Source organism: Rasamsonia emersonii, assembly GCF_000968595.1.
Source record: "Rasamsonia emersonii CBS 393.64 chromosome Unknown ctg1118621760023, whole genome shotgun sequence".
In the NCBI taxonomy this organism is placed as follows: domain Eukaryota; kingdom Fungi; phylum Ascomycota; class Eurotiomycetes; order Eurotiales; family Trichocomaceae; genus Rasamsonia; species Rasamsonia emersonii.
The window spans coordinates 34,476-53,747 of NW_013563264.1; the positions used below are offsets into that span (position 1 = coordinate 34,476).

The following is a 19,272-nucleotide window of genomic DNA, read 5'->3' on the forward strand; positions in this document are numbered from 1 at the left end:
GCTATACTCTCTATTTTGTTTGTGTGTGTTTCTTTTTTTTCCCCCCCCCTTCCCTGTCAATCTATTCCAACAGCCTGAGTAAGAGCTGCATAGCAGAATCTATAATATAATCACAGATAAATGAATGGACATTTATTTTCACTATTATGACTTAACCGTTGACAGATCTATCGCTGACTCGATCTAGATAAAGACTTAATAAATATATTGTCAGCGCCTAGATGTCCTAGGTAGGTCGTAGTGATCTATCTCATACGGGAGCTGATCGACCGACCAACACTAGTTTTCTTTCGTTCTCATTCCCCTCTTTCTTGATTTGTAGTGATCTAGATAGACAGTCAAAAAATAGAAATTTTTTTCTTTTTGGTCATTTTACCATATTATCATCGGCGTCGTCGACATATATACGCGTACATATATACTCCTATAGCAGGAGCAGGGTAGGTTGAGAAGAATGTCGACGGGGAAAAAAAAAGAAAAAAAACAGCCCATATTATTAATTACCGTAGAGACGTGTTAGTTACAAGAAAGCGCTGGGGGGAAAAAAAGACACAAAGGCCAAAGCCAGTTGGCTGGGGAGGAGGAAGCCCAAAGCCCGTCTTGCGGAGAAGAGATAAAAAAAAAGAAAAGAAACAAGAAGATGAAATAAAAAAATGCTAGCAAAGATCATCAATAGCAGCAGTTGTATTAAATATGTATTAGATATATGATCTGATATGATATTATATGAAACATAATAAAGGAAAGAAGAAAGCAAGGGGCAGCGTAGGGGGGGTATCGAATGGCGTGACTGTGGCTTATTAGCTGATTGATGAGATCGGATTATGCATGTAGACAAACTGGTGATGATGATGCAAGATGAATCCGGAATGGGGGAATACAAAATAACTGAGGCAGAGGCAGCAGTCCACTCAGAACAATATGAATGAGGGGAATATATAGTAAACGAGCGTCAAATCTGAACGGTAACACAAGGAAACAAAGCGAGTGTGATCATCGGCCGTCGACCGCCAGAGTAATACAGGGGGTATCATCGCAACGTGTAGCAAGGGAAAAAAAAAGGAGCCAGAACTAGGGTGAACGAGTCCATAATCAAGACAAGTATCCGACAATCACGGACACGCAGACGGCAAAGCCTGGTGGGACTCGGGGTATTGTTGATTGAATGGTCTGCCAGACCTCTTGGAAATTGACCCGGCACACACCCCGGGGCGGAGTGAGGCAGCCGTCGGGTGCTTGCTGTGGCCTCCTAGGTACATAGAAGCACCGAGTCGTCTTCCATGTGAATCAGACGTCTATCGTGTAGACCAAAAATAGGTCCTTAAAACATGCAATGACCGAGCGACGCAACGGAGCCTTCAATCCTAACTGTCTCCAGATATCTCCCTCTATCCGGCCTTCTTGCGATGGCGATGGACTTTGTATTCGGCCCGGGCAACCCGCATGAACAGTTCGATGTCCTTGATAGGGACCCAACTCGTGAGCACCTTCATCGCGTTTTCAAAGTCGGATTCGAGAATGATCTCTCGCATGCCATCAATCAAAGCAGCAGCTGTCGCATGTAGGACATCCAGGCCCTTTCCGAATGAACTCCTGGAAGTGCCCGGTTGTTCCGAGTCGGGCTCATCACAGTCGCCTAGAAGCATGAAAACGTCCCAGACGCGAAGTTGTGCTGGAAAAGGGATAGAGTAGTTGAAGAGCGTCAGATACCACCGTGTACCATAGGCAGTTGGGGTAATCCCTAATTGATTCTGGAAGCGGTCAGCATCACTGAGCCAGGATCGAAACAAGAGTAAAAAAAAAAGGCATACCAGCTTTTCAGCAACTTCACCACCTGCAAGCCACTCTTTCTCAAAGTCGTTCAGAGCCTCCATCAAGCCCGCGAACCCAGGCTTATAGAGGCGTTCTAGCCCTCGGAGTTGCCATAGCCGAACCAGCATTATGAATGCATGTTCCTCGTCGTAATAGGAAAGGAGTGTTGCTGCGAGAGCTGCCATGCCTTGAACATACCCAGTGTCAGGGAAATACAACGACATAGCGTGCAGAACCCGGAAGAGCAATCTCTGGCCTCCTCGATAACGTCGGCGGAACATAATGTGGCTGCTGATGGTGCGAGGCACATCAAGATCGATCTGGACGTCGTCCGGGGACGACATCTCCTGGAACTCATGATATGCCTGAATAAGCTCGTCCGCTGATGGACTGTTTTTCCGTTTCTTCGCGCTGGCCTCAAGAAAAGCATACCACGCTGTGGCTCGCCAACTGTCGGGAATACCTTTCCATGTCCGCTCGATGAGCTTGCTGCTGGTTGTGTCGAACTCGAATGTCATCCCGCTCCCATCTTGGGTCTTTTCGTTGGCTTGGCCATTTTCTTCCACTTATCTTCGCGTTCCCACTCCTTTCTCTTCATCGCCAGGGTTGCGGGGGTGTCTTGACTGGCCTCCAGAACTTCAAATGGAAGCGTTAGCATATCACCTGCCTCATCTCTGAATCGACGGTCTTTATTGTGCGGGAGACGATTTGCTGCGTATCGAAATTTCGACGGTGATCTCCTGAGGGACGGACTATACGCGCTTTGAGAAGAGTTCGGCCGATTTGACGACACGGAGTGTCTGCTGCCGTTGCGTGTGGGTGACTTTCCTGTGAGAGACCGGCTGCTTCTGATTGATGACGGGGCACGCATGAGTATGTGTCTCCGCCGTGGCGTTTCTGAGGCAATTAGCAAACTTGTTGACACCCGTTGCATAGGATGCGCATCGGCACAGGGCTCCTGGCTGTCTTTTGTGGCGCGTGGGATGATGAAGCCGTATCTGTCAACGTCACCTGCTTCGAGATTCTGCCAATCCTCGATGCCGCCAGCCAGCTCGTGGGCTTCCCGCTTGATGGCGCTCTTCGTACCGATGGACGAAACACTCCTGAAATCTGTTGTAGACGCGTTCCTATCGGATACGGCATCTGTCCCGTCTTCCGTCGGACTGGGTTCTTCCCAGAGGACACCATTCTCCTGAGCCATTGCTCTACTCACGTCCGCGTCGCTCACATCCTCTTCGCCTCTCTCGTACATCAATCTCACCCGTCGTGACAACATATCCTCATCCGCAGAAATCGCACGTGTGGAATAGACCGATTGCCTGACACGCAGGGAACTCGCCGCCCTTTTGCGCGGTGAAGCAGTCGAAACCGTCGTTGGGGGCTCGTTCGACGCCGACGTAGATGGCGCTACGGATTGCTGCTCATTGAGGAGGCTACCCCGTTTGGAGAATTCCATCGAATCCACTGTCAAGTCGTCCAACCCTCCTGTTGGTATACTCAGCTCGATTCCTTGGAAAGACGTTTCCGCCGGTGGCGCGGGCCGTGGTCTCAGTTCGGACTCAGTAGACTTTCTACCTTTCAGGATGCCCCATTTGCGTTCTGACCACCGTGAACTGGGACGAGACGCTGCATCGTCCACGACTATGCTGGGGATGCTGCGGGGTGACTTCAGGCTGCGGGAAGACCGGTTGTCAGATGGCAGGGCGGCCTTGCTGCCCTTGACAATTCCAGTGGATGGTCGCACCGCTTCCACCACCCGCACAGAAGAAGATTCCTCTTGCGGTTCCGCGGTCTGTTTGTCCTCGCCATCGGATGTCTTGGGTGTAGGATTTGCGGTTTCCGTCTGCTTGCCATTCGTGTCTGGTGATGATTCGAGCGGCGTGGGGGAAGACGCGGTCCTGGCAGGAACGGGAGCGGATGCTGCAGCTGTCTGGTCGGGGGCGACCGCCTGGACAGGCGAACTGGGTTCCTGCATCGCGGATGGCGATGGTGAGTCTTCCGTCTTGCTTACCATATCACTGGCATGGCTTGTCATTGACTTCGGCCTCGAGATGTCGTCCACCAGGACCGCCCGATGTAAGAGGCAAAGTCGGATCCGAGGGGACGGGGAACTTCAGATGGCGCGACTCGATCGAACGACAGCACGGGGCACTTGGAGAGATCGGGGCTGGGCCCAGCGTTCTCGATCGAACACCCAGATATAAGTACGTGGAAACCATGCGCGACTCGAGCGTGCAAGGAGAAAGAATTCGAGCCCCTTTGGGGCGGCACGTTATTATTAGCTGGAGTCCTAGTGTGGAGCTCGGCGACGCAACTCCGGTCCGGGACCAGCCAGCACAGACTGGGAAGGGCCTCTCATTCCAGGGAACAAAGGCCGGAGAAAAAGATTGGGCACGCGAGATCTAGATTTGGGAAACAATGTGCGGCATTGCTGATCAGCAGTGCAATTGCTCCCTGGCTCCAAAGAGGGCGTTGTGGAAGGGGCAGCGGCGTAGCCACACCTTGTCCCACAGCGCAAGCACGGACAATTAATTAGTTACGGCGATGGAGACTGGAGAGTGGAGCAGTGGACCGGCTGGAGCAGTCGCGAGCTTGAGATCCAATGCTGAGAAGAACAGCTGCGTATATTAATAGCGCTCGAGGTGTCATGATGTGAATGGCGTGGTCGAGGACCTAGCTCCCTTCCCAGCACATCCTTTGCTTCCTCTGCTGCCCACGTACTCCGGAGTACCGCAGGACCTCGCCGTTAAAGCTGTCCACTGACCTTCGCAAACGTCGCGCCGCGGCAGCTAACGGGCTTAGACTCTCCACAGGCGTCTAGACGGCGGGCAAGTAAGCTTTCGCCCAGCAAACTGGTTGGCGGACTATGAGCGGACAGCCCTCATTCTTACCCAAAACAAGGGAACCTTCTGCTTAGATGGCTGGCGACGCTACTAGGGGCAGCGGGAACTCGGGGCGGAGCTCCACCGGCCTCCTAGACAGCGGGCCTGGATGGAAGGGATGTCCGACTATACAGAGGCTCTCAGCATAGGGATGACAATGTACTGTACAGCACATACGCAGTGATCCAGTCCCAAAACTGTAGGTAGCCTAGGGAGCATGCTGTACAGAATTCAGCTCTTCATATCTCAACTCTGCGAGATCTCTCAGCAGCTACCTAATTACATCAGCAAAGACAAAGAAACGGAAAAAAAGTGAGAGACAAAACAATAACGACCAGACGTGGGGTAGGAAATGCCCCGACAGTACAATGCTCCAAAACGCCGGAGAACAGGGGTCCACAGACCGACCATGCAAATGAGAAACAAAAAGTGGATAAGGGATATCTTTAGGTCATAACTCAAGCATAACTACGCCGTCAGGTGTAGTGTCTCTACCAGCGAGCATAGCCAAGAACAATGAGGTGGCATCACGTCATCCTGCAGCTGATCTCGATCCGGCCGAGTGACCGGGCTCCACGGGCTCGTTGGGCAATAGTTCGATCTGGCGCACCAGAAAGGCCTTTTCATCGGTGAACTGGTCATCCTCGGTGCGATCCTCCAGGAATTTGGGCAGGAATTTGAGCAGTCGGTCGCGGTTATTGATGAGAATTCGCTGCACCGCCACGGATTTGTTCGGATTTGCAACAAAGACCTGCGCGCATTCTTCCTGTCAATCGTTCCGTCCCCCAAGCGTCTGCCGTTCTCCTGCCTGCCTTGGTGGGATGAACAATAACAATGAGAAGAACATACCTTGAACACGTGGAAACCCTCATACTGCACCATCTTGCGATCGTCCCTCAACAAGGTCATACAGAGCTTCAGGTGCTCGCCGCTGTCGACGTATGCGGTCATGACATTGTAGTTGGCCCGGTCGAGAAGGATTTCTCCCAGAAGCTTGATGCTTTGGCGCTTAGTCACATATGAATCTGATTGAACGAGGACTTTGTGGTATTTGGAAAAGAACAGATCGAAGTTGGTAGCCAAATACCTGGCCACCATGGTTTTGTGGCGGGTCAGGAGATCCTACCAACAGCTAAGGTGAGCTTTTTCTGCAGGTGATCAGGAACTACAGATCACATGTCTTACCCTGAAGATGTTAAAGGCGTCAGCGCTCACTTCGAAGCTCCCTTTGTCAATCCAATCGAAGAACTTCCAGAAGATCCCGTCACCCGACTGTGGCACATCGACATTGAGTTGCTGAAGGCGCATAGCGGATTGCGAGTCCATCGGCTCATTGTAGAGTATGATCGCCGCGATGACCTCGAACTTGACAGCCTCCTTGAGAATAGAGGCGCAAGCGAGAGCGCTATGGTTGTCTTCGAAGCCCCTGCATAGTTCAATGATAACCTCGGGTCGATGATGGACGATGTAATGGACGGCTGGCGGGTCTCCGGAGCTCTCCGTCGGCTTGAAACGGAGGATATGAGTAACGATGGCCTGCGTATCCTTGCGCGCTTCGAAAGGAAGTTTGCGAATACTGCGTGCAAGCAGGAAGAGCAAATCTTCCCGGATCACGGACTCGAACAAGGACCGCACCAGCGCTGGGGTACTGTCAATTTCTGGAGGCAGTTAGCACGAAAAACTGACAACCATCTAGGTAATCGACTTCGGCAGAGAGCTCCGGTACGTACCGGGAGTACCCTGCGTGATGATCTTCATTTGGGACAGCTGTTTTGCGATGTCTTCCTCGATCTATACCAGCCCTAGTTAGCAGAGTACTTGCAATATAAAGCCACCTCCTGAAACAAACCTTTTGCGACCCTGGAGACTCCCATAGTCTCGTGAGAAGGTCTTTCGTGGTCTTGGCAAGGTCGGAAGGAGATCGAGGGCGAGAACTCCTGTTAAATAGGAAGGACATGGTGACTACGGGCCAGGGCTGGCTCGGCGCCAGAGGCACCAGCGCATGTGACTTTACCAGACAGGAGGATCGGGATAATTGAAACTATACGCATAAACAAATTGACACAATTCCATCTACTATGGGTGGAAGGCGTGAAAGATCCGTGGAGGTTCCGTGGTAAGAGGGCACAGGATGTGGGAGGGTCTGGAACAGGCAGTTCAAAACAAGGGGCAGTAAAGGCGGTGAGCAAGGCGGGGTGCAGGCCCGATTCAGCAATCTCGTCGACCAATGCGGCGGGGCAGCGGGCACTGGACTGCGATAGGCCAGTGATTTTTCTTCGCGCGCTCCTCTCCCGTTGCAGGCGCTGTGCTTGCTCCCTTTTCTTAAACTTCATCTCGGAAGATTTTCTTAGCCCTCTTACGATTAGACGCCATTTCCTGGATTCAATTTCCCTCATCTGATGTCCGGTTCTCTCCCGTCTTCCGCTGCGGCGGCTGTGGACGATTTGCATTCAGAAGATAGTGAATCTGCGACAGATAGCTTGAATCCTGCCAATGATGAAGGTTGGGAGGACATTGAACCAGAGGACGATTCGCAGCCTGTTGTTGGGCTTTTCAGTGATGATGTCTATCCGGACGTGCGCTCAATGCTGAAGGAGAGTAGGGAAAGGTACAACTTCGACCTTGTGAAGGTGCAGAAGTCTCTCGGTGTGTAATCAATTGAATTTGTCCCGGAGACCTGCATCACATCTTCTGCCCTCTTTATTGTTCCCTATTCAAGGCAAAACCTACGAACGTGAAGGACATGATCATAGCCCGCTGACATCTATCCTCTCCCTGGCGATTCCCGCCTTTAGACCTCGACTTCTTCGGCACAGTGAAATTGGTTAACTACATTCGTTCCGAGGTCAAGAAGGGGAATCGCAACCCGGATGTTTCGTCCAAGTCACTTTTTGAGGATGACATCTACCTCAAACCCGTACTCGATGATGATGCCCTGCTTTATAGTCTGGAAGACCTCGAAGACGAGCCGGAGACAGTTGATGGAGGAGTGCATTTAGCTAATGGACGCAGTTCGGCAGAAAAACGGATCATTGAGCTGCAAGAAGAGCTAGAGCGCTTGCAAGGCCAGTTCACAGACTACCGATTGGCTGTGCAGAGGTCATTGAATGAACAGCTTTTTAAGGACGAGGACCCCATCACTTCTTCAGGCGCACCAGAGAGGAAAGGCTCAGTACGGAAAAAGTTAGAGAGGGATGAGGAAGCGGATGCAGACTATTTAACATCTTACTCTTACAACGGTGCGTCGAGGTCTCAAAGTGTGTTTGACTTTCACTCACTAATATAAATACGACAGCCATCCATGAGTCCATGCTTAAAGACACGGTGCGTACGGATGCTTACCGGGACTTCATCTACGACAACAAAGGTCTATTTAAGAACAAAATTGTGTTGGACGTGGGGTGCGGGACCAGTATTCTCTCGATGTTCTGTGCCAAAGCGGGCGCGAAGATGGTTATCGCAGTGGATAACTCCAATATCATCGAGAAAGCACGCGAAAACGTCTACGCCAATGGTTTTGGTGACGTAATAAAGTAGGTCCTTAATCCTCTTGGTTATCCTATTCCTCTAGTGGAGGCTGGCTCTAACATGTGTAGGTGCCTCCATGGAAAAATCGAGGAGGTCAGCTTGCCTGTTTCCCAGGTGGACATTATAGTCTCCGAATGGATGGGATACGGCCTCCTTTTCGAGGCAATGCTTGATTCGGTTCTCTGGGCTAGAGATCGCTATCTCGCGCCGGACGGCCTCATGGTTCCTTCCCACGCCACGCTGCGCATTGCTCCTTACGTTGATCCCGACTATATCGACTCACACGTTTCCTTCTGGAAATCTGTCTACGGCTTTGACATGTCAAGCATGCTTGCCAATATCCACGATGAGGTCATTGTAAAAACCACTAAGCCGTCAAATGTCGCTGCGGAGCCGGCCGTCTTCCTACAGCTACCATTGCACACAATCACAGTCGAAGAACTGACTTTCGTCAAGAACTTCGAAGTCACATTAACGGAAGACATCGACGCTCTGGATGGTTGGAATATCTGGTTTGATATATTCTTTATGCCGTCACGCACATCCAAAATTAAGGACGACGCCGTGCCTTCGGAGATGAAGAAGCAAGGCTTCGTGGCTTTCACCACTGGGCCCCATGGACCAGAGACACACTGGCAACAATGTGTCTTGCTTATAAATCATGGAGGGAAGGATCCTGTTCCGCTGAAGAAAGGCCAAGTCATCAAAGGTGAAATCGGGTATCGGAAGAAAGAAGAAAGATCGCGCGCTTTGGAAATCGAGATCCAGTGGGCCGCAGAGGGCATGGAAAAGCAACAACAGACGTGGTCGTTGCAGTGACCACATTTGCACATGTTTGTTAAATACGCATCGGAAAATTCTCCACATAAAAGTCATGATTTGGATTTTATGTATCTCGAGCAATCATATCTGAGACGAGAACTCATGCAGCAACACCTTTTTTTTTGTCGTACAAGATTCCACGTAATGTAAAACTGAGGTCCAGGGCTTATCTCGCAAACAGCTTGGGCTTCGCGTATGGATGCGAGTCCACGATCACGCGTGTGACCGATGTCTCGAGCGATCTTCTTCATCCCTGTGATGACGGTGAGAGCGGTGAGAATGCGAATGATGTTTGTGTTCGGAGTCGCGTTCTCGACTGCCATGTCGGTGACGATGAGAGTGATGATGATGTCGGTGTCTATGTCTCTTGCGATACTTATCATCGTTCCGAGAGCCTTCCTTCTCAGGTACAGCATCCAAACTGAAGCCTTCGAGGCTGCTGAGGGAGTCTCTAGATCGAGATCGGGATCGCGACCTCCTTCGTCGTCTCCGGCTCGAACTTTTCTCTGCTCTCCTCAACTCCTCCAGTTCTCTTGCTCTCTCTTCTTGCCACTTCTTGCGCTCCCGTTCTACCTGTTTGAGCTGTCGAACCCCCGCTTTCATGACCGCCAACGGATCGTTTGCATCAAGACGGGCCCTTTCTCTTTCTTTCCTCATGGGATCCTCGTTGCCCCAGACATCCTTGTCAGGCATATGATCCGGTGCCATCACTTCACGTGCTGATGTCGAATACCATGGTCTCTGCCCAGCTGATTCTCTGTACCCAGCGGCGTTCGAGAATCGCATCGTATATGGATCTTCATGCTCGCGTCTCTTCTTAGAGGCTTCCGCCTCCGCCTCTGCGTTCTTCTCTGCTCGCTGATTCCGCGTCATCTCCGCGGTGAAGAGGTTGATATGGCCCGCGCTGTCGACAATAGGCACGTGGTCATCCCGCTCCGGTCTGACGGACGCAGCCAGCAACTCATCCCGTTTCGCTGCGGCCAGCGCAGCATCCTCTTTTGCTAACCTGATGTCTCTATCTGTATCGTCCTCGCCTGCGAGACGTCTCCGCTTCCGGTGCCTCGTGAAGTCGTCGCCATGTCTCTTGTCCTGTCCGCTTGTAACTGATTCCTCTACAGCCGGAGGCGGAGGAGGTGGGGTAGGCGGTCGTTGTCCACGTAATATTTGAATGCGTCGCTCTGCATCAATTTCTTGCATGCGCCGCTCTTGTTCTTCCTCAAGAGCCTTTGCTCGGGCCTCGTCGCGACGGACCCGAGCGATATTCTCGGGATTGTAGACGTTCCATGATTTCTTGCCCAACAGATGGCTGCGACAGTCAGATATTGCGAACCAAGGTTCAGGGAGGCGTAGAAAACTTACAGCGGCATAATGGCGAAAATACAGGTATCTGAAACGTGACTTTTATGCCCCAGATACTCTTCGGAGAACTAGAGAGTACGTCGGTGGTCCGTGAGAAGCTTGCGCTGCGGCAGTGACGCCACCCGCTGCCAGCTCCGCGGCTCCAGCCCCAGGCGGTGAGCCGTGTAAGCCCCGCGGACTCCGGAGTACATGTGGCTGAAACCGGAGCTGTGCGAACTACCTGACAACATCCCACCAGCAGACGTCGCGACAACATCATCTCTCTTTCCTTGGTGAATTTGTTCCTTTTTTGGCCGGGCCCTGAATTTTACTTCCTATACGGGGCACAATATAGGTGCTGCATTTGTCGCCATTGACGTGCGCACCTAATTCTGCTGCCTGGTCATCTTGGTATTGGCCATCGAGCTGACCCTCGACAAGATTCATCTCTGCCTGGTGAGTTTGACACCTGTCCTCTCCGGTGACAAAGAAATAAATAGAACCGAAGCTGATCTCTGCTTCCTCTATCTTTCCAGAAACTATATCAGTATACATAACGTGATGTTCAACCGCAATAACTTACCATCCATGTCGAGCCCGTTCGGTTCTAGGCCGGACGGCGGTCGGCCTCCGCCACGAGATGGCTACGGAAATCCGCCGCAAGGTGGTCACCCTTACCAGCGAAGAGATGAATATGACGCGAACCGAGGTCCGATGGGTGGAGCAGGGTATGGAGCTTCTCGTCGTCGAGATGACTATGACACTGTGATGACTGATGTCGATTATGGTTCAAGGGGTTATGGAGGTCCTCCGCCACAACAAAGAGGGATGCCAGCGAGACCTGGTGGAGGAAAACCAGCCGGCGGAGCTGCTGGGAGCCCAGTCTGGTCGCTCCGTCCCGAGAAGAGTCCGAACAACTCTTATACATTTGGAAATCTGTCAGAAACCCCGTCCTGAATGGTTGGTGTTCTTGTTGTTAACGGTGTTTAGGGTTGCGGTGTCGACGTTGGACTTTCCTCCTCCACGGGATGGTTCCGATCTTTTACTTCTTGTCAATGATCTCTATGTCTTCTCGGCCCGGCCAATGGATGGTTTCCCGCAGGGTTGTATAAGCATGTCGGATCCGCAGCGGACGTGGGCTGGTGTTGCTTTGACGGACTTAGTCAAGGTTCAGCTATATGACCCTTTCAGCCAGGGAGGACAGGCATATTTAGGTTCTACCGACATTGAAGTTGGATTTGCTGGCAAGAAGAGGACAGACGTTCCATATGATCAAGACGAATTGGGGCAAGCTGTTACTAAGGTAAGTTTTCTGATCGTAATGCTAAGAAGCATTTTCTAATTGAAGCAGAATTTCGAGAACCAAATCTTTGCTCCAGGGCAGAAGATCTTGATGGATCACAAGAGCATCCCTCTTCTTTTGACTGTCAAAACTGTCCAGTTGGTGGACTTGACTTCGGAAAAGCAAGCCTCAACGGCACGCGTTGAAACTGAACCCACCGCAAGGGGTATTCTCACCCGGCACACCGTCATCAACTTTTACAAAGATGCGAGAACTGGAATCAACTTGAAAGCCTCCAACCGTAGGCCTGCCGCCAACTCCATCATCCAACCGGACTTCAAGTTCGAGAACATGGGCATCGGAGGTCTGGATGCTGAATTTAGCACTATTTTCCGCCGTGCTTTCGCGTCACGAATTTTCCCTCCGGGATTGATTGAGAAGCTGGGCATCCAACATGTCAAAGGTATCCTTCTATATGGTCCTCCCGGAACTGGTAAGACATTGATTGCGCGGCAAATCGGAAAAATGTTGAATGCCCGGGAACCAAAAGTCGTCAACGGTCCTGAAATCTTGAACAAGTACGTCGGTCAATCGGAGGAGAATATTCGCAAGTTGTTCGCCGATGCAGAGAAAGAGTACCGGGAGAAAGGTGACGAGAGTGGCCTTCACATCATCATTTTCGATGAACTTGATGCTGTTTGCAAGCAGCGTGGTAGTGGAGCTGGCGGTGGTACTGGCGTCGGTGACAGTATTGTCAACCAACTGCTTTCGAAACTGGATGGAGTGGATCAGCTCAACAACATTCTCCTCATCGGTATGACGAACAGGAAGGACATGATTGATGAGGCTTTGTTGCGTCCCGGCCGTCTCGAGGTGCACATGGAAATCTCTCTGCCCGATGAAAAGGGGCGAGTCCAAATTCTGAAGATCCATACTCAGAAGATGAGGGAGAATAATGTGATGGACCCCGATGTTGATCTTGAAGAGCTGGCGCGTTTGACGAAGAACTTCTCTGGTGCTGAGATTAGCGGTCTTGTTAAGTCCGCGTCATCTTTTGCATTTAGCAGGCATGTCAAGGTTGGTACCATGGCCGGCATCAGCGATGACGTGGTCAATATGAAGGTCAATCGGGAGGATTTCTATCATGCTCTTGAGGAAGTCAAGCCGGCATTCGGTGTCTCTGAGGAACAGCTTAGCACCTGCATTCAATACGGCATCATCCATTATTCGCCCACCATCAATGAGATTTTGAAAGAAGGTCATCTGTTCGTGAAGCAGGTTGGCGAAGCCGATGCAACCCCATTATTCTCAGTTCTACTGCACGGGCCTCCGGCCAGTGGTAAAACTGCATTAGCTGCACGCATTGCAATCGACTCGGGCTTTCCGTTCATTAAGCTCCTCAGTCCGGAGGATATGGTGGGCTTCAGTGAAATGGCAAAGGTGCAGCACATCAGCAAGGTCTTTTCAGACGCCTACAAGAGCCGTACCAGTGTGGTAGTGGTTGACAATATCGAGAGAATCATCGATTGGGTTCCGATTGGGCCTCGTTTCAGCAACTCGGTTCTCCAGACATTGATGGTGTGCTTAAGGAAGCAGCCCGAGAAGGGACGACGGCTTCTGATCCTGGCCACGACAACCGCGCGCGCTGTGCTTAAGCAACTCGACCTTTACAACTCCTTCAATTCTGATATCATGGTACCGACTGTCAACACGTACGACGAGTTACGGTACATCCTTCAACAGTCAGATGCATTTTCTCCTGCAGAAATAGAACAAGCGCTTGAAGGAATTGGTGACATCGCTGATGACAAGAAGATCGGCGTGGGCATCAAGAGAATCTTGCTTGGCATTGAGACGGCAAAGCAAGACCCAGATAAGGTGGGACGCTTTACACGTGTAATCAGTCGAGCGATTGATGAGGAGAATCTCTTCCAATAGAGAGATTGATAAGGTGGTAAAAGCTTCGTGGCTTATCGGCGTTTACCGGGGTAAATGGGATATAGTGTATTTAAAAGATTTATTGCTGAATATTTTACTGACTACCTATATGATGGCGTTTGTTTATAATGGAAACTGTCTGCCACGTGATGTAGTGGTTTCTCAAGCAGTCACCTTTGTCTCACACCTGGGGACTGGAAACACTTCACTCAGCTTCTGTAGATCCCACAAAACATCTTCTCACCATCCATCACTCTGGCCAACAACATAATTTTCAGGCCAATGCCGTGGTGTATTTGTACACTCCTGCACTCCTCACGGATATCTGTTGTCTTCTCCGAAGCCTACCCTTGCATTCTGTGACTCAAAATGGCACCTGGTGTCGACGCTGTGAATAGCCCGGCGAAAGCGTCTGGCAAGAAAGTGAAGAAGAAGAAACAGCATCGCAGCCAGAGCTTTCACCAGCGTCCTCAACCTGATAACGCCCAGTCACCTTCCGTGACAGCAGCTGATCCTTGCAATGGCAACTCGCCTCCAGCACTGTCAGAGACAGTTGCTGCATCACAGGAAAAGCCAAAATCAAAAGGTTCGTCTTTGTTCTTTCCAACTCATTGAGCACTTGATACCCCAAGTCATAATAAATGAATTCTCCTGGAACTGCATCATGGTTTCAACTAAATGAAGAAACCAGTTTCTTTGAGCAAGCATTTTTCCCAGAGGAATTGGACCGTGAAAGGTCCTACGATGACAATGGGGAAATCATAGAAAGAGATACACTTGCAGCATATGGATTTTGTGACTGGCACGCAATCAACGTGGCTGACCCGGGCCCTTATTATATAGTGATTGATAAGCCTGTTAACAACCATGATGTCCATGATGACGACATCATGTTTGACATAACTCAGTACCTGGACATGGACAAGCCTGACACCACGCTTACTCTGGAACCTCCCAAAGAAGACGTTACCATGGCTGACGGTAAGGCAATCCAGAAAATGCTTCTTCTCTTTACGATATCTAAATGGAGAATTGACTCCGACTGATGTTTTGATGTAATAGAACCGCAGGCTGAAATGTCCAACCTCAACGCTGACAACGTCAATAACGCCAACAAAGTCAATAACGATAACAACGCCAAGTCGCCTAGCCCGAGCAAGGCCAAGAAGAACAAGAACTGGAAGCGCAAGGCAGCAAAGGAGAAGGAGAAGGAGAAGGAGACCGGAGGAGGCTATTTAGCTCCCAACGGAACCTACATGTCTCCCGAAGAACTCAAGGCCTATGCGAAAGGCGTCAAGAATGAGAACGGTGACACTGTCGTGTTCTTCCCCGAGTTTATCGAGGATCCCTGGAAAGGGCTAAAACCTGTGCCGACTGAGTGCGAACGTCGCTACAAGTAAGTGGTTTTGCTCCGATGCAGGTACGTTCTTTTCTAAGTAGTAATAATGTTGGCTTTGATGACTGATCTACAATATTTTATTCAATCTAGGACGGACCGTCGTGGGTATGTCTAGGACGCCCAGACAATGTCATACGCCAGCAGGATACGACTCACGGCTACGGCTTAAAGTTGGCTGGATACAGTTTCTCTGATTTCCTTATTTCCTTTCTCAGGGGTTTGGGAGGACCAGGCGTCATGGTTTCTGGCGGTTGAAGGTTTACGTTCCTAGGCACAATACCTGAAATTAATGTGTACAATAGATTGAAATTCCGGGATTGCTAAGCTTCTTACTTAGAAAATACCAAAAAAAAAAAGCTCAGCCTGTTATGAAATTCCATTTTACAGCTCCTCCTTCACAGCATCTGCGAAAGTAAATAAGGAAATATGTAAATAAATAGATTCTAGCATCTATCATTCGTGACAAAAAAAAACACAAGTGGATAAAAAGATTGGAAATTCTCAACAAATACAAGGTCGAAAATCATCAAAGTTATGCAAGCACTCTCCAATGATATGCCGTTATTTTTATTTACCCTGTCTACTCTCGTTTGTGATTGCCGGAGAAAGTGTATAGGGCTTGATGGTCTGTAGATACTTACTTCCTTCTGTTTATAAATGAGATCCAACGCTTGTCCAGCAGGGATGGTTCATAATATTAATGGCCAAGGCAGATAGATGATGGAACATTCCATTCAGAATCTCGACTAAGCAAATCCTTCTTACAAAAATACCTAGGTATGTGCCAATGAATTGCTACCAGTAATGAAATGGAAGGGCATTGAGGAGGGTTTGGAAGAAACAGGTTATTTAGTGAAACCGAATTAGCTGCCTGCCCTCGGAAGGTTCATGAAACTGCGCTGAAACAAGTCACAGCTGCTCCAAATTCGTTGCTTGGTCACGTTTCCAACGTAGGAAAGGGTGGTGTGCCAGGCCAGTGGGCAGTGGGCACACTTAGTCATGTCCTTGGATGCCCACCTGGGGCAGGACCCTCCTGATTACCGAATCTGGCAAGGTGACGACTCGAAGGGCAGCGTGACAGGCGCCGTTGGCGCTTAAATAGCGTGTGATCACCCCTTCACGAAGACAAGCAGGGGTGTTGGTTCGACTGTGACTGGACTGGAGGGAAGAGGTGTGATACGGATGTGAATCGTGTGATAGAGGCGCGGCAAGATCACGGGGGAAAGAAGAGGGGGAGGAGGGAGGGGAGAGGGGAAGGGAAGCCGCCTATAGGGTTACAGAGCTACAGAACTGCCTGCTTCCCTCCAGCGTCTGACTCGATCTCTCGCTACCCTTACGGACTACTGCTGTGAGCGCCATGACCTCTGCAAAAGCGGCGAGTCGGCCGGTCCTAAAACGTAGGGTGGAGCGGAGGATGGCGGGTGCAGGGGTCTGTCTCGAATCTTGACCACTCCGCGGTGGGGTCTACGGAGCAGGATCAGGGGGATGATCCGATCGATCGATCGGGACCCGACGGGCGAGGGCGGAGGCTCGCCAAGGTGGAAATCTCTGTAATTCCCACGTCCACGTACCCACGGGCAGCTGTCACGGATTCCTGTGGGCACCGACAGCGGCGGCGGAGGTGGAAAAAGTGTCACGAGACAGCCATCTGGACCATTGCTGTACTCAGAAAGCAACAAGATCATGACAAAGGGTACATATATATAGCATTCGCCCAAACTGACAACTTAGAAGAACACAAATTACCCATCCAGAACGAGCCCACCGACTTGGAAAACAGCTGAAATCAACCAATGGTACGGTCGGAAAGACACACACGAAACACAAAAACAGAACAGAAGAGCAAAGTCATCACACAAGCCTATCCCAAACCCGGTTAAAACCCAATTTTTGCATCCCGTCGTCAATGTCGTTATTGTCATTTCCGTAGTCGTTACACAGATGATCGCACAGATTGCGGTTTTCGAAGGAAATCAGTAGTCGTCGTCGTAGGTGTACTTCATTGTCGCGCGCCGGAATTCGTCAGGGTGCGCTTTCTCGGCTTTGGCCTTCAGGGCACTTTTGGAAATCACGCTTATCAGCTCCACGTGTTCTTGCATAAGATCAAGGTTACGGCGGAGCCGTCCCCGCGACGAGCAGCTGATAGCGCCAGACTACAGACGCAAGGGGCTCGCCAAGAACAACAGGACGGCGGAGATCTCATTCCGCCGCGCTCCGCTCGGCGGAGTGGAATCCATTCGAGGGGTCGCCGAGAGAGCAATACTGGAGGGGAAAGAAGGGGACGTTGTAACTCACCTGACGCGCTTCTGAGTCCATTCCAAGTCCCGTTTTGTCTCCTTTGCCGCCTTGAGACCCTCGGCAAAGTTAGCGCGAACGCCCTTGAGTCGGCGTTGAGCGAGAGCCTGCAGTTCGAGCAGCTCGCGCTGTTTGGCGTTGAGTTGACCGGAACTGTTCAATCCGTTAAAATCAGTGATCCATGAAGAGTGGGAAGGTCGTTCTCTGCAGCACTGCCAAATCGCTCCCCAGGATCACCTGATATGCGAAAATGGCAAGTGCCACGGCGAACCACGCATTCCCGTTTCAGAAACGGCTGGGGTTGGAAACTCACGCTTGCGCCTGCATCGCCAGTCCTCGGTCCAGCGGCGTCGGATCGAATGCATCGTTCATTCGATCGTTCAACATGTCAACCACGTCGACTCCAGAAGCGGAGCTGGACTCATAGTCGCCACCGACGCTGCCGGCATAACTGCTCGACGTGCCGCTGAACCCCGAGGTGCGACTGCCCGCAGTCGTGCTGCTGTCGGAGAGTTCGGGAGGCGAAACTGCAACACGGGTGACGGGATAGTAATTCGCCGGCGCAGGAGCTTTCGATGGCACGTTGATGGGGAGAGCGACGGCGGGCTGATAGTATTGACGCTGGGTGGCCATTGTGACGAATTGGTGACGAGTTTGCTCACTCTCTGAACAATGAAGGACGACAGGTGTTGCCTTTTCTCGACAACACAGGCAGTGGAAATCAGGAGAGCAGAGACAAGACGCAGGAGATGGTGAGTAGAGGACCGACAGCAAGGCTAACAAAACGACAAGGGGGTTATCGGTCAACAGACAGTGTGCACAGAACTGATGGCTTGCTCCGGGAGCAGGGACACTCAAGTACTATGAGTGCTCAGGGGTGCTGAAGATTTGTGAAGGGGGCTGGGTGTGTCCGAGGCAGTCAGTCAGTGTCGGTCAGGGAGGGGAGGTATCTGTGAATCCGAGTGATAAGAAAGGAAGAAGGAGGAGGAGGAAACTTCGAGGAAAAGAAGCACCCTTTTATACCCATCGCCGGAGGGTTTTCTGTCCGACGGACACGTCTCCTCCGGGCTCAATTGCCTGTCGAGAGAGGTGGTATGGTTGATCGCTCATGGGGGGGCCTCCGGCGTCTCGCCCGACATCCATCCATCACCCCCGATATCCCAATCCCAACCCCCGTTGGCGTCTCTTCCCTCTTCCCCGTCAGCCAATTCGCTCCCTCCCTCGCCCCGACCCCGCTCTGGCTCGGAAGAAATCGAGAGGACAAGCCCAGCCGTCTGCATTGACTCTTGCCATGTCCCCTCCCCACTCGAGTCGCCGCCCGCCGGCCCAGCCATCGCCGTGATCCTGTGAGGGAGCTGCGAGACCCTCCACGGCCAGTTGGTGCTAGCCCACATATGGCCTCCGCGGAAGACGCCCCCCTGGTCCGCCGGCGTCTCATCTGCCTTGTTGTGAGTGATTTGGCACTGTCACCCCCCTCCGCAGCCATCCCGGGAGCAGGTAGGCCTTCCGTGTGAGGTTGGGCAGCTCGGCGTTGAGGGAGGGTGGAGATGGACAAGGGTCCTATATAAGTGGAGAGATGGCGCGGTTACGGTGCTCTAAAAAGGCCTCAAGACCTCAGGAACTTGGAACTCTGCCCATGTCCTTCCTTTCTTTCATCTTCTATGCCACGTGTGCAAATACTCTTGACTCCCCGTTGCTGCTGTTCTACGTTTGTTGGGGAGCATAGGAAAGGAAAGGGACTAAGCGAGATGGCCCGTTTCGTCTTGTCACCTCTCATTGAGGTATGTGCGCTGCTGAGTCTTCCTTCTGTCCAGATGGTTCGATGGCGGAACGCTTGAAAGACTGACGAGAGCAGATTAGATACGGAGCGGATGCCCCATTGAGAGGAATTAGCGCTAATCTTGCTAAGGACTGGGAAGCGTTGGACATTTCTGCATGGCGCTCGAGGAGGGAGAAAGCCTCTCTCGCATTTGGGT

General features: G+C 51.3%; 7 protein-coding genes across 7 annotated transcripts; 3 read left to right on the plus strand and 4 right to left on the minus strand.

The window, feature by feature from the left end:
• Positions 1-1,388: 1,388 nt before the first annotated feature.
• T310_2343 (TBC domain protein) lies at positions 1,389-3,787 on the minus strand (the record flags this gene model as incomplete). Its single annotated transcript, XM_013474784.1, has 3 exons — positions 1,389-1,751; positions 1,812-2,202; positions 2,397-3,787. 3 exons carry the CDS (start codon positions 3,785-3,787, stop codon positions 1,389-1,391), a joined length of 2,145 nt encoding a protein of 714 aa, XP_013330238.1.
• Positions 3,788-4,340: 553 nt separating this feature from the next.
• Positions 4,341-6,651, minus strand: T310_2344 (Conidiophore development protein HymA; the record flags this gene model as incomplete). Its single annotated transcript, XM_013474785.1, has 8 exons — positions 4,341-4,430; positions 4,577-4,676; positions 4,872-4,914; positions 5,262-5,460; positions 5,544-5,816; positions 5,880-6,352; positions 6,425-6,485; positions 6,544-6,651. 8 exons carry the CDS (start codon positions 6,649-6,651, stop codon positions 4,341-4,343), a joined length of 1,347 nt encoding a protein of 448 aa, XP_013330239.1.
• Positions 6,652-7,093: 442 nt separating this feature from the next.
• Positions 7,094-9,041, plus strand: T310_2345 (Protein arginine methyltransferase RmtB; the record flags this gene model as incomplete). The annotated part of the gene is made up of 4 exons (XM_013474786.1): positions 7,094-7,340; positions 7,511-7,951; positions 7,990-8,227; positions 8,291-9,041. The coding sequence occupies 4 exons, from the start codon at positions 7,094-7,096 to the stop codon at positions 9,039-9,041; spliced, it is 1,677 nt and encodes a 558-aa protein (XP_013330240.1).
• A 216-nt stretch (positions 9,042-9,257) lies between these two features.
• On the minus strand, positions 9,258-10,411 carry T310_2346 (uncharacterized protein; the record flags this gene model as incomplete). The annotated part of the gene is made up of 2 exons (XM_013474787.1): positions 9,258-10,350; positions 10,404-10,411. 2 exons carry the CDS (start codon positions 10,409-10,411, stop codon positions 9,258-9,260), a joined length of 1,101 nt encoding a protein of 366 aa, XP_013330241.1.
• Positions 10,412-10,943: 532 nt separating this feature from the next.
• Positions 10,944-13,602, plus strand: T310_2347 (Vesicular fusion ATPase; the record flags this gene model as incomplete). Its single annotated transcript, XM_013474788.1, has 3 exons — positions 10,944-11,320; positions 11,373-11,685; positions 11,734-13,602. 3 exons carry the CDS (start codon positions 10,944-10,946, stop codon positions 13,600-13,602), a joined length of 2,559 nt encoding a protein of 852 aa, XP_013330242.1.
• Positions 13,603-13,971: 369 nt separating this feature from the next.
• T310_2348 (uncharacterized protein) lies at positions 13,972-15,437 on the plus strand (the record flags this gene model as incomplete). The annotated part of the gene is made up of 5 exons (XM_013474789.1): positions 13,972-14,188; positions 14,287-14,583; positions 14,665-14,998; positions 15,092-15,106; positions 15,389-15,437. The coding sequence occupies 5 exons, from the start codon at positions 13,972-13,974 to the stop codon at positions 15,435-15,437; spliced, it is 912 nt and encodes a 303-aa protein (XP_013330243.1).
• A 557-nt stretch (positions 15,438-15,994) lies between these two features.
• On the minus strand, positions 15,995-17,929 carry T310_2349 (uncharacterized protein; the record flags this gene model as incomplete). The annotated part of the gene is made up of 4 exons (XM_013474790.1): positions 15,995-16,267; positions 16,573-16,660; positions 17,297-17,449; positions 17,610-17,929. 4 exons carry the CDS (start codon positions 17,927-17,929, stop codon positions 15,995-15,997), a joined length of 834 nt encoding a protein of 277 aa, XP_013330244.1.
• Between the last annotated feature and the right edge of the window lie 1,343 nt (positions 17,930-19,272).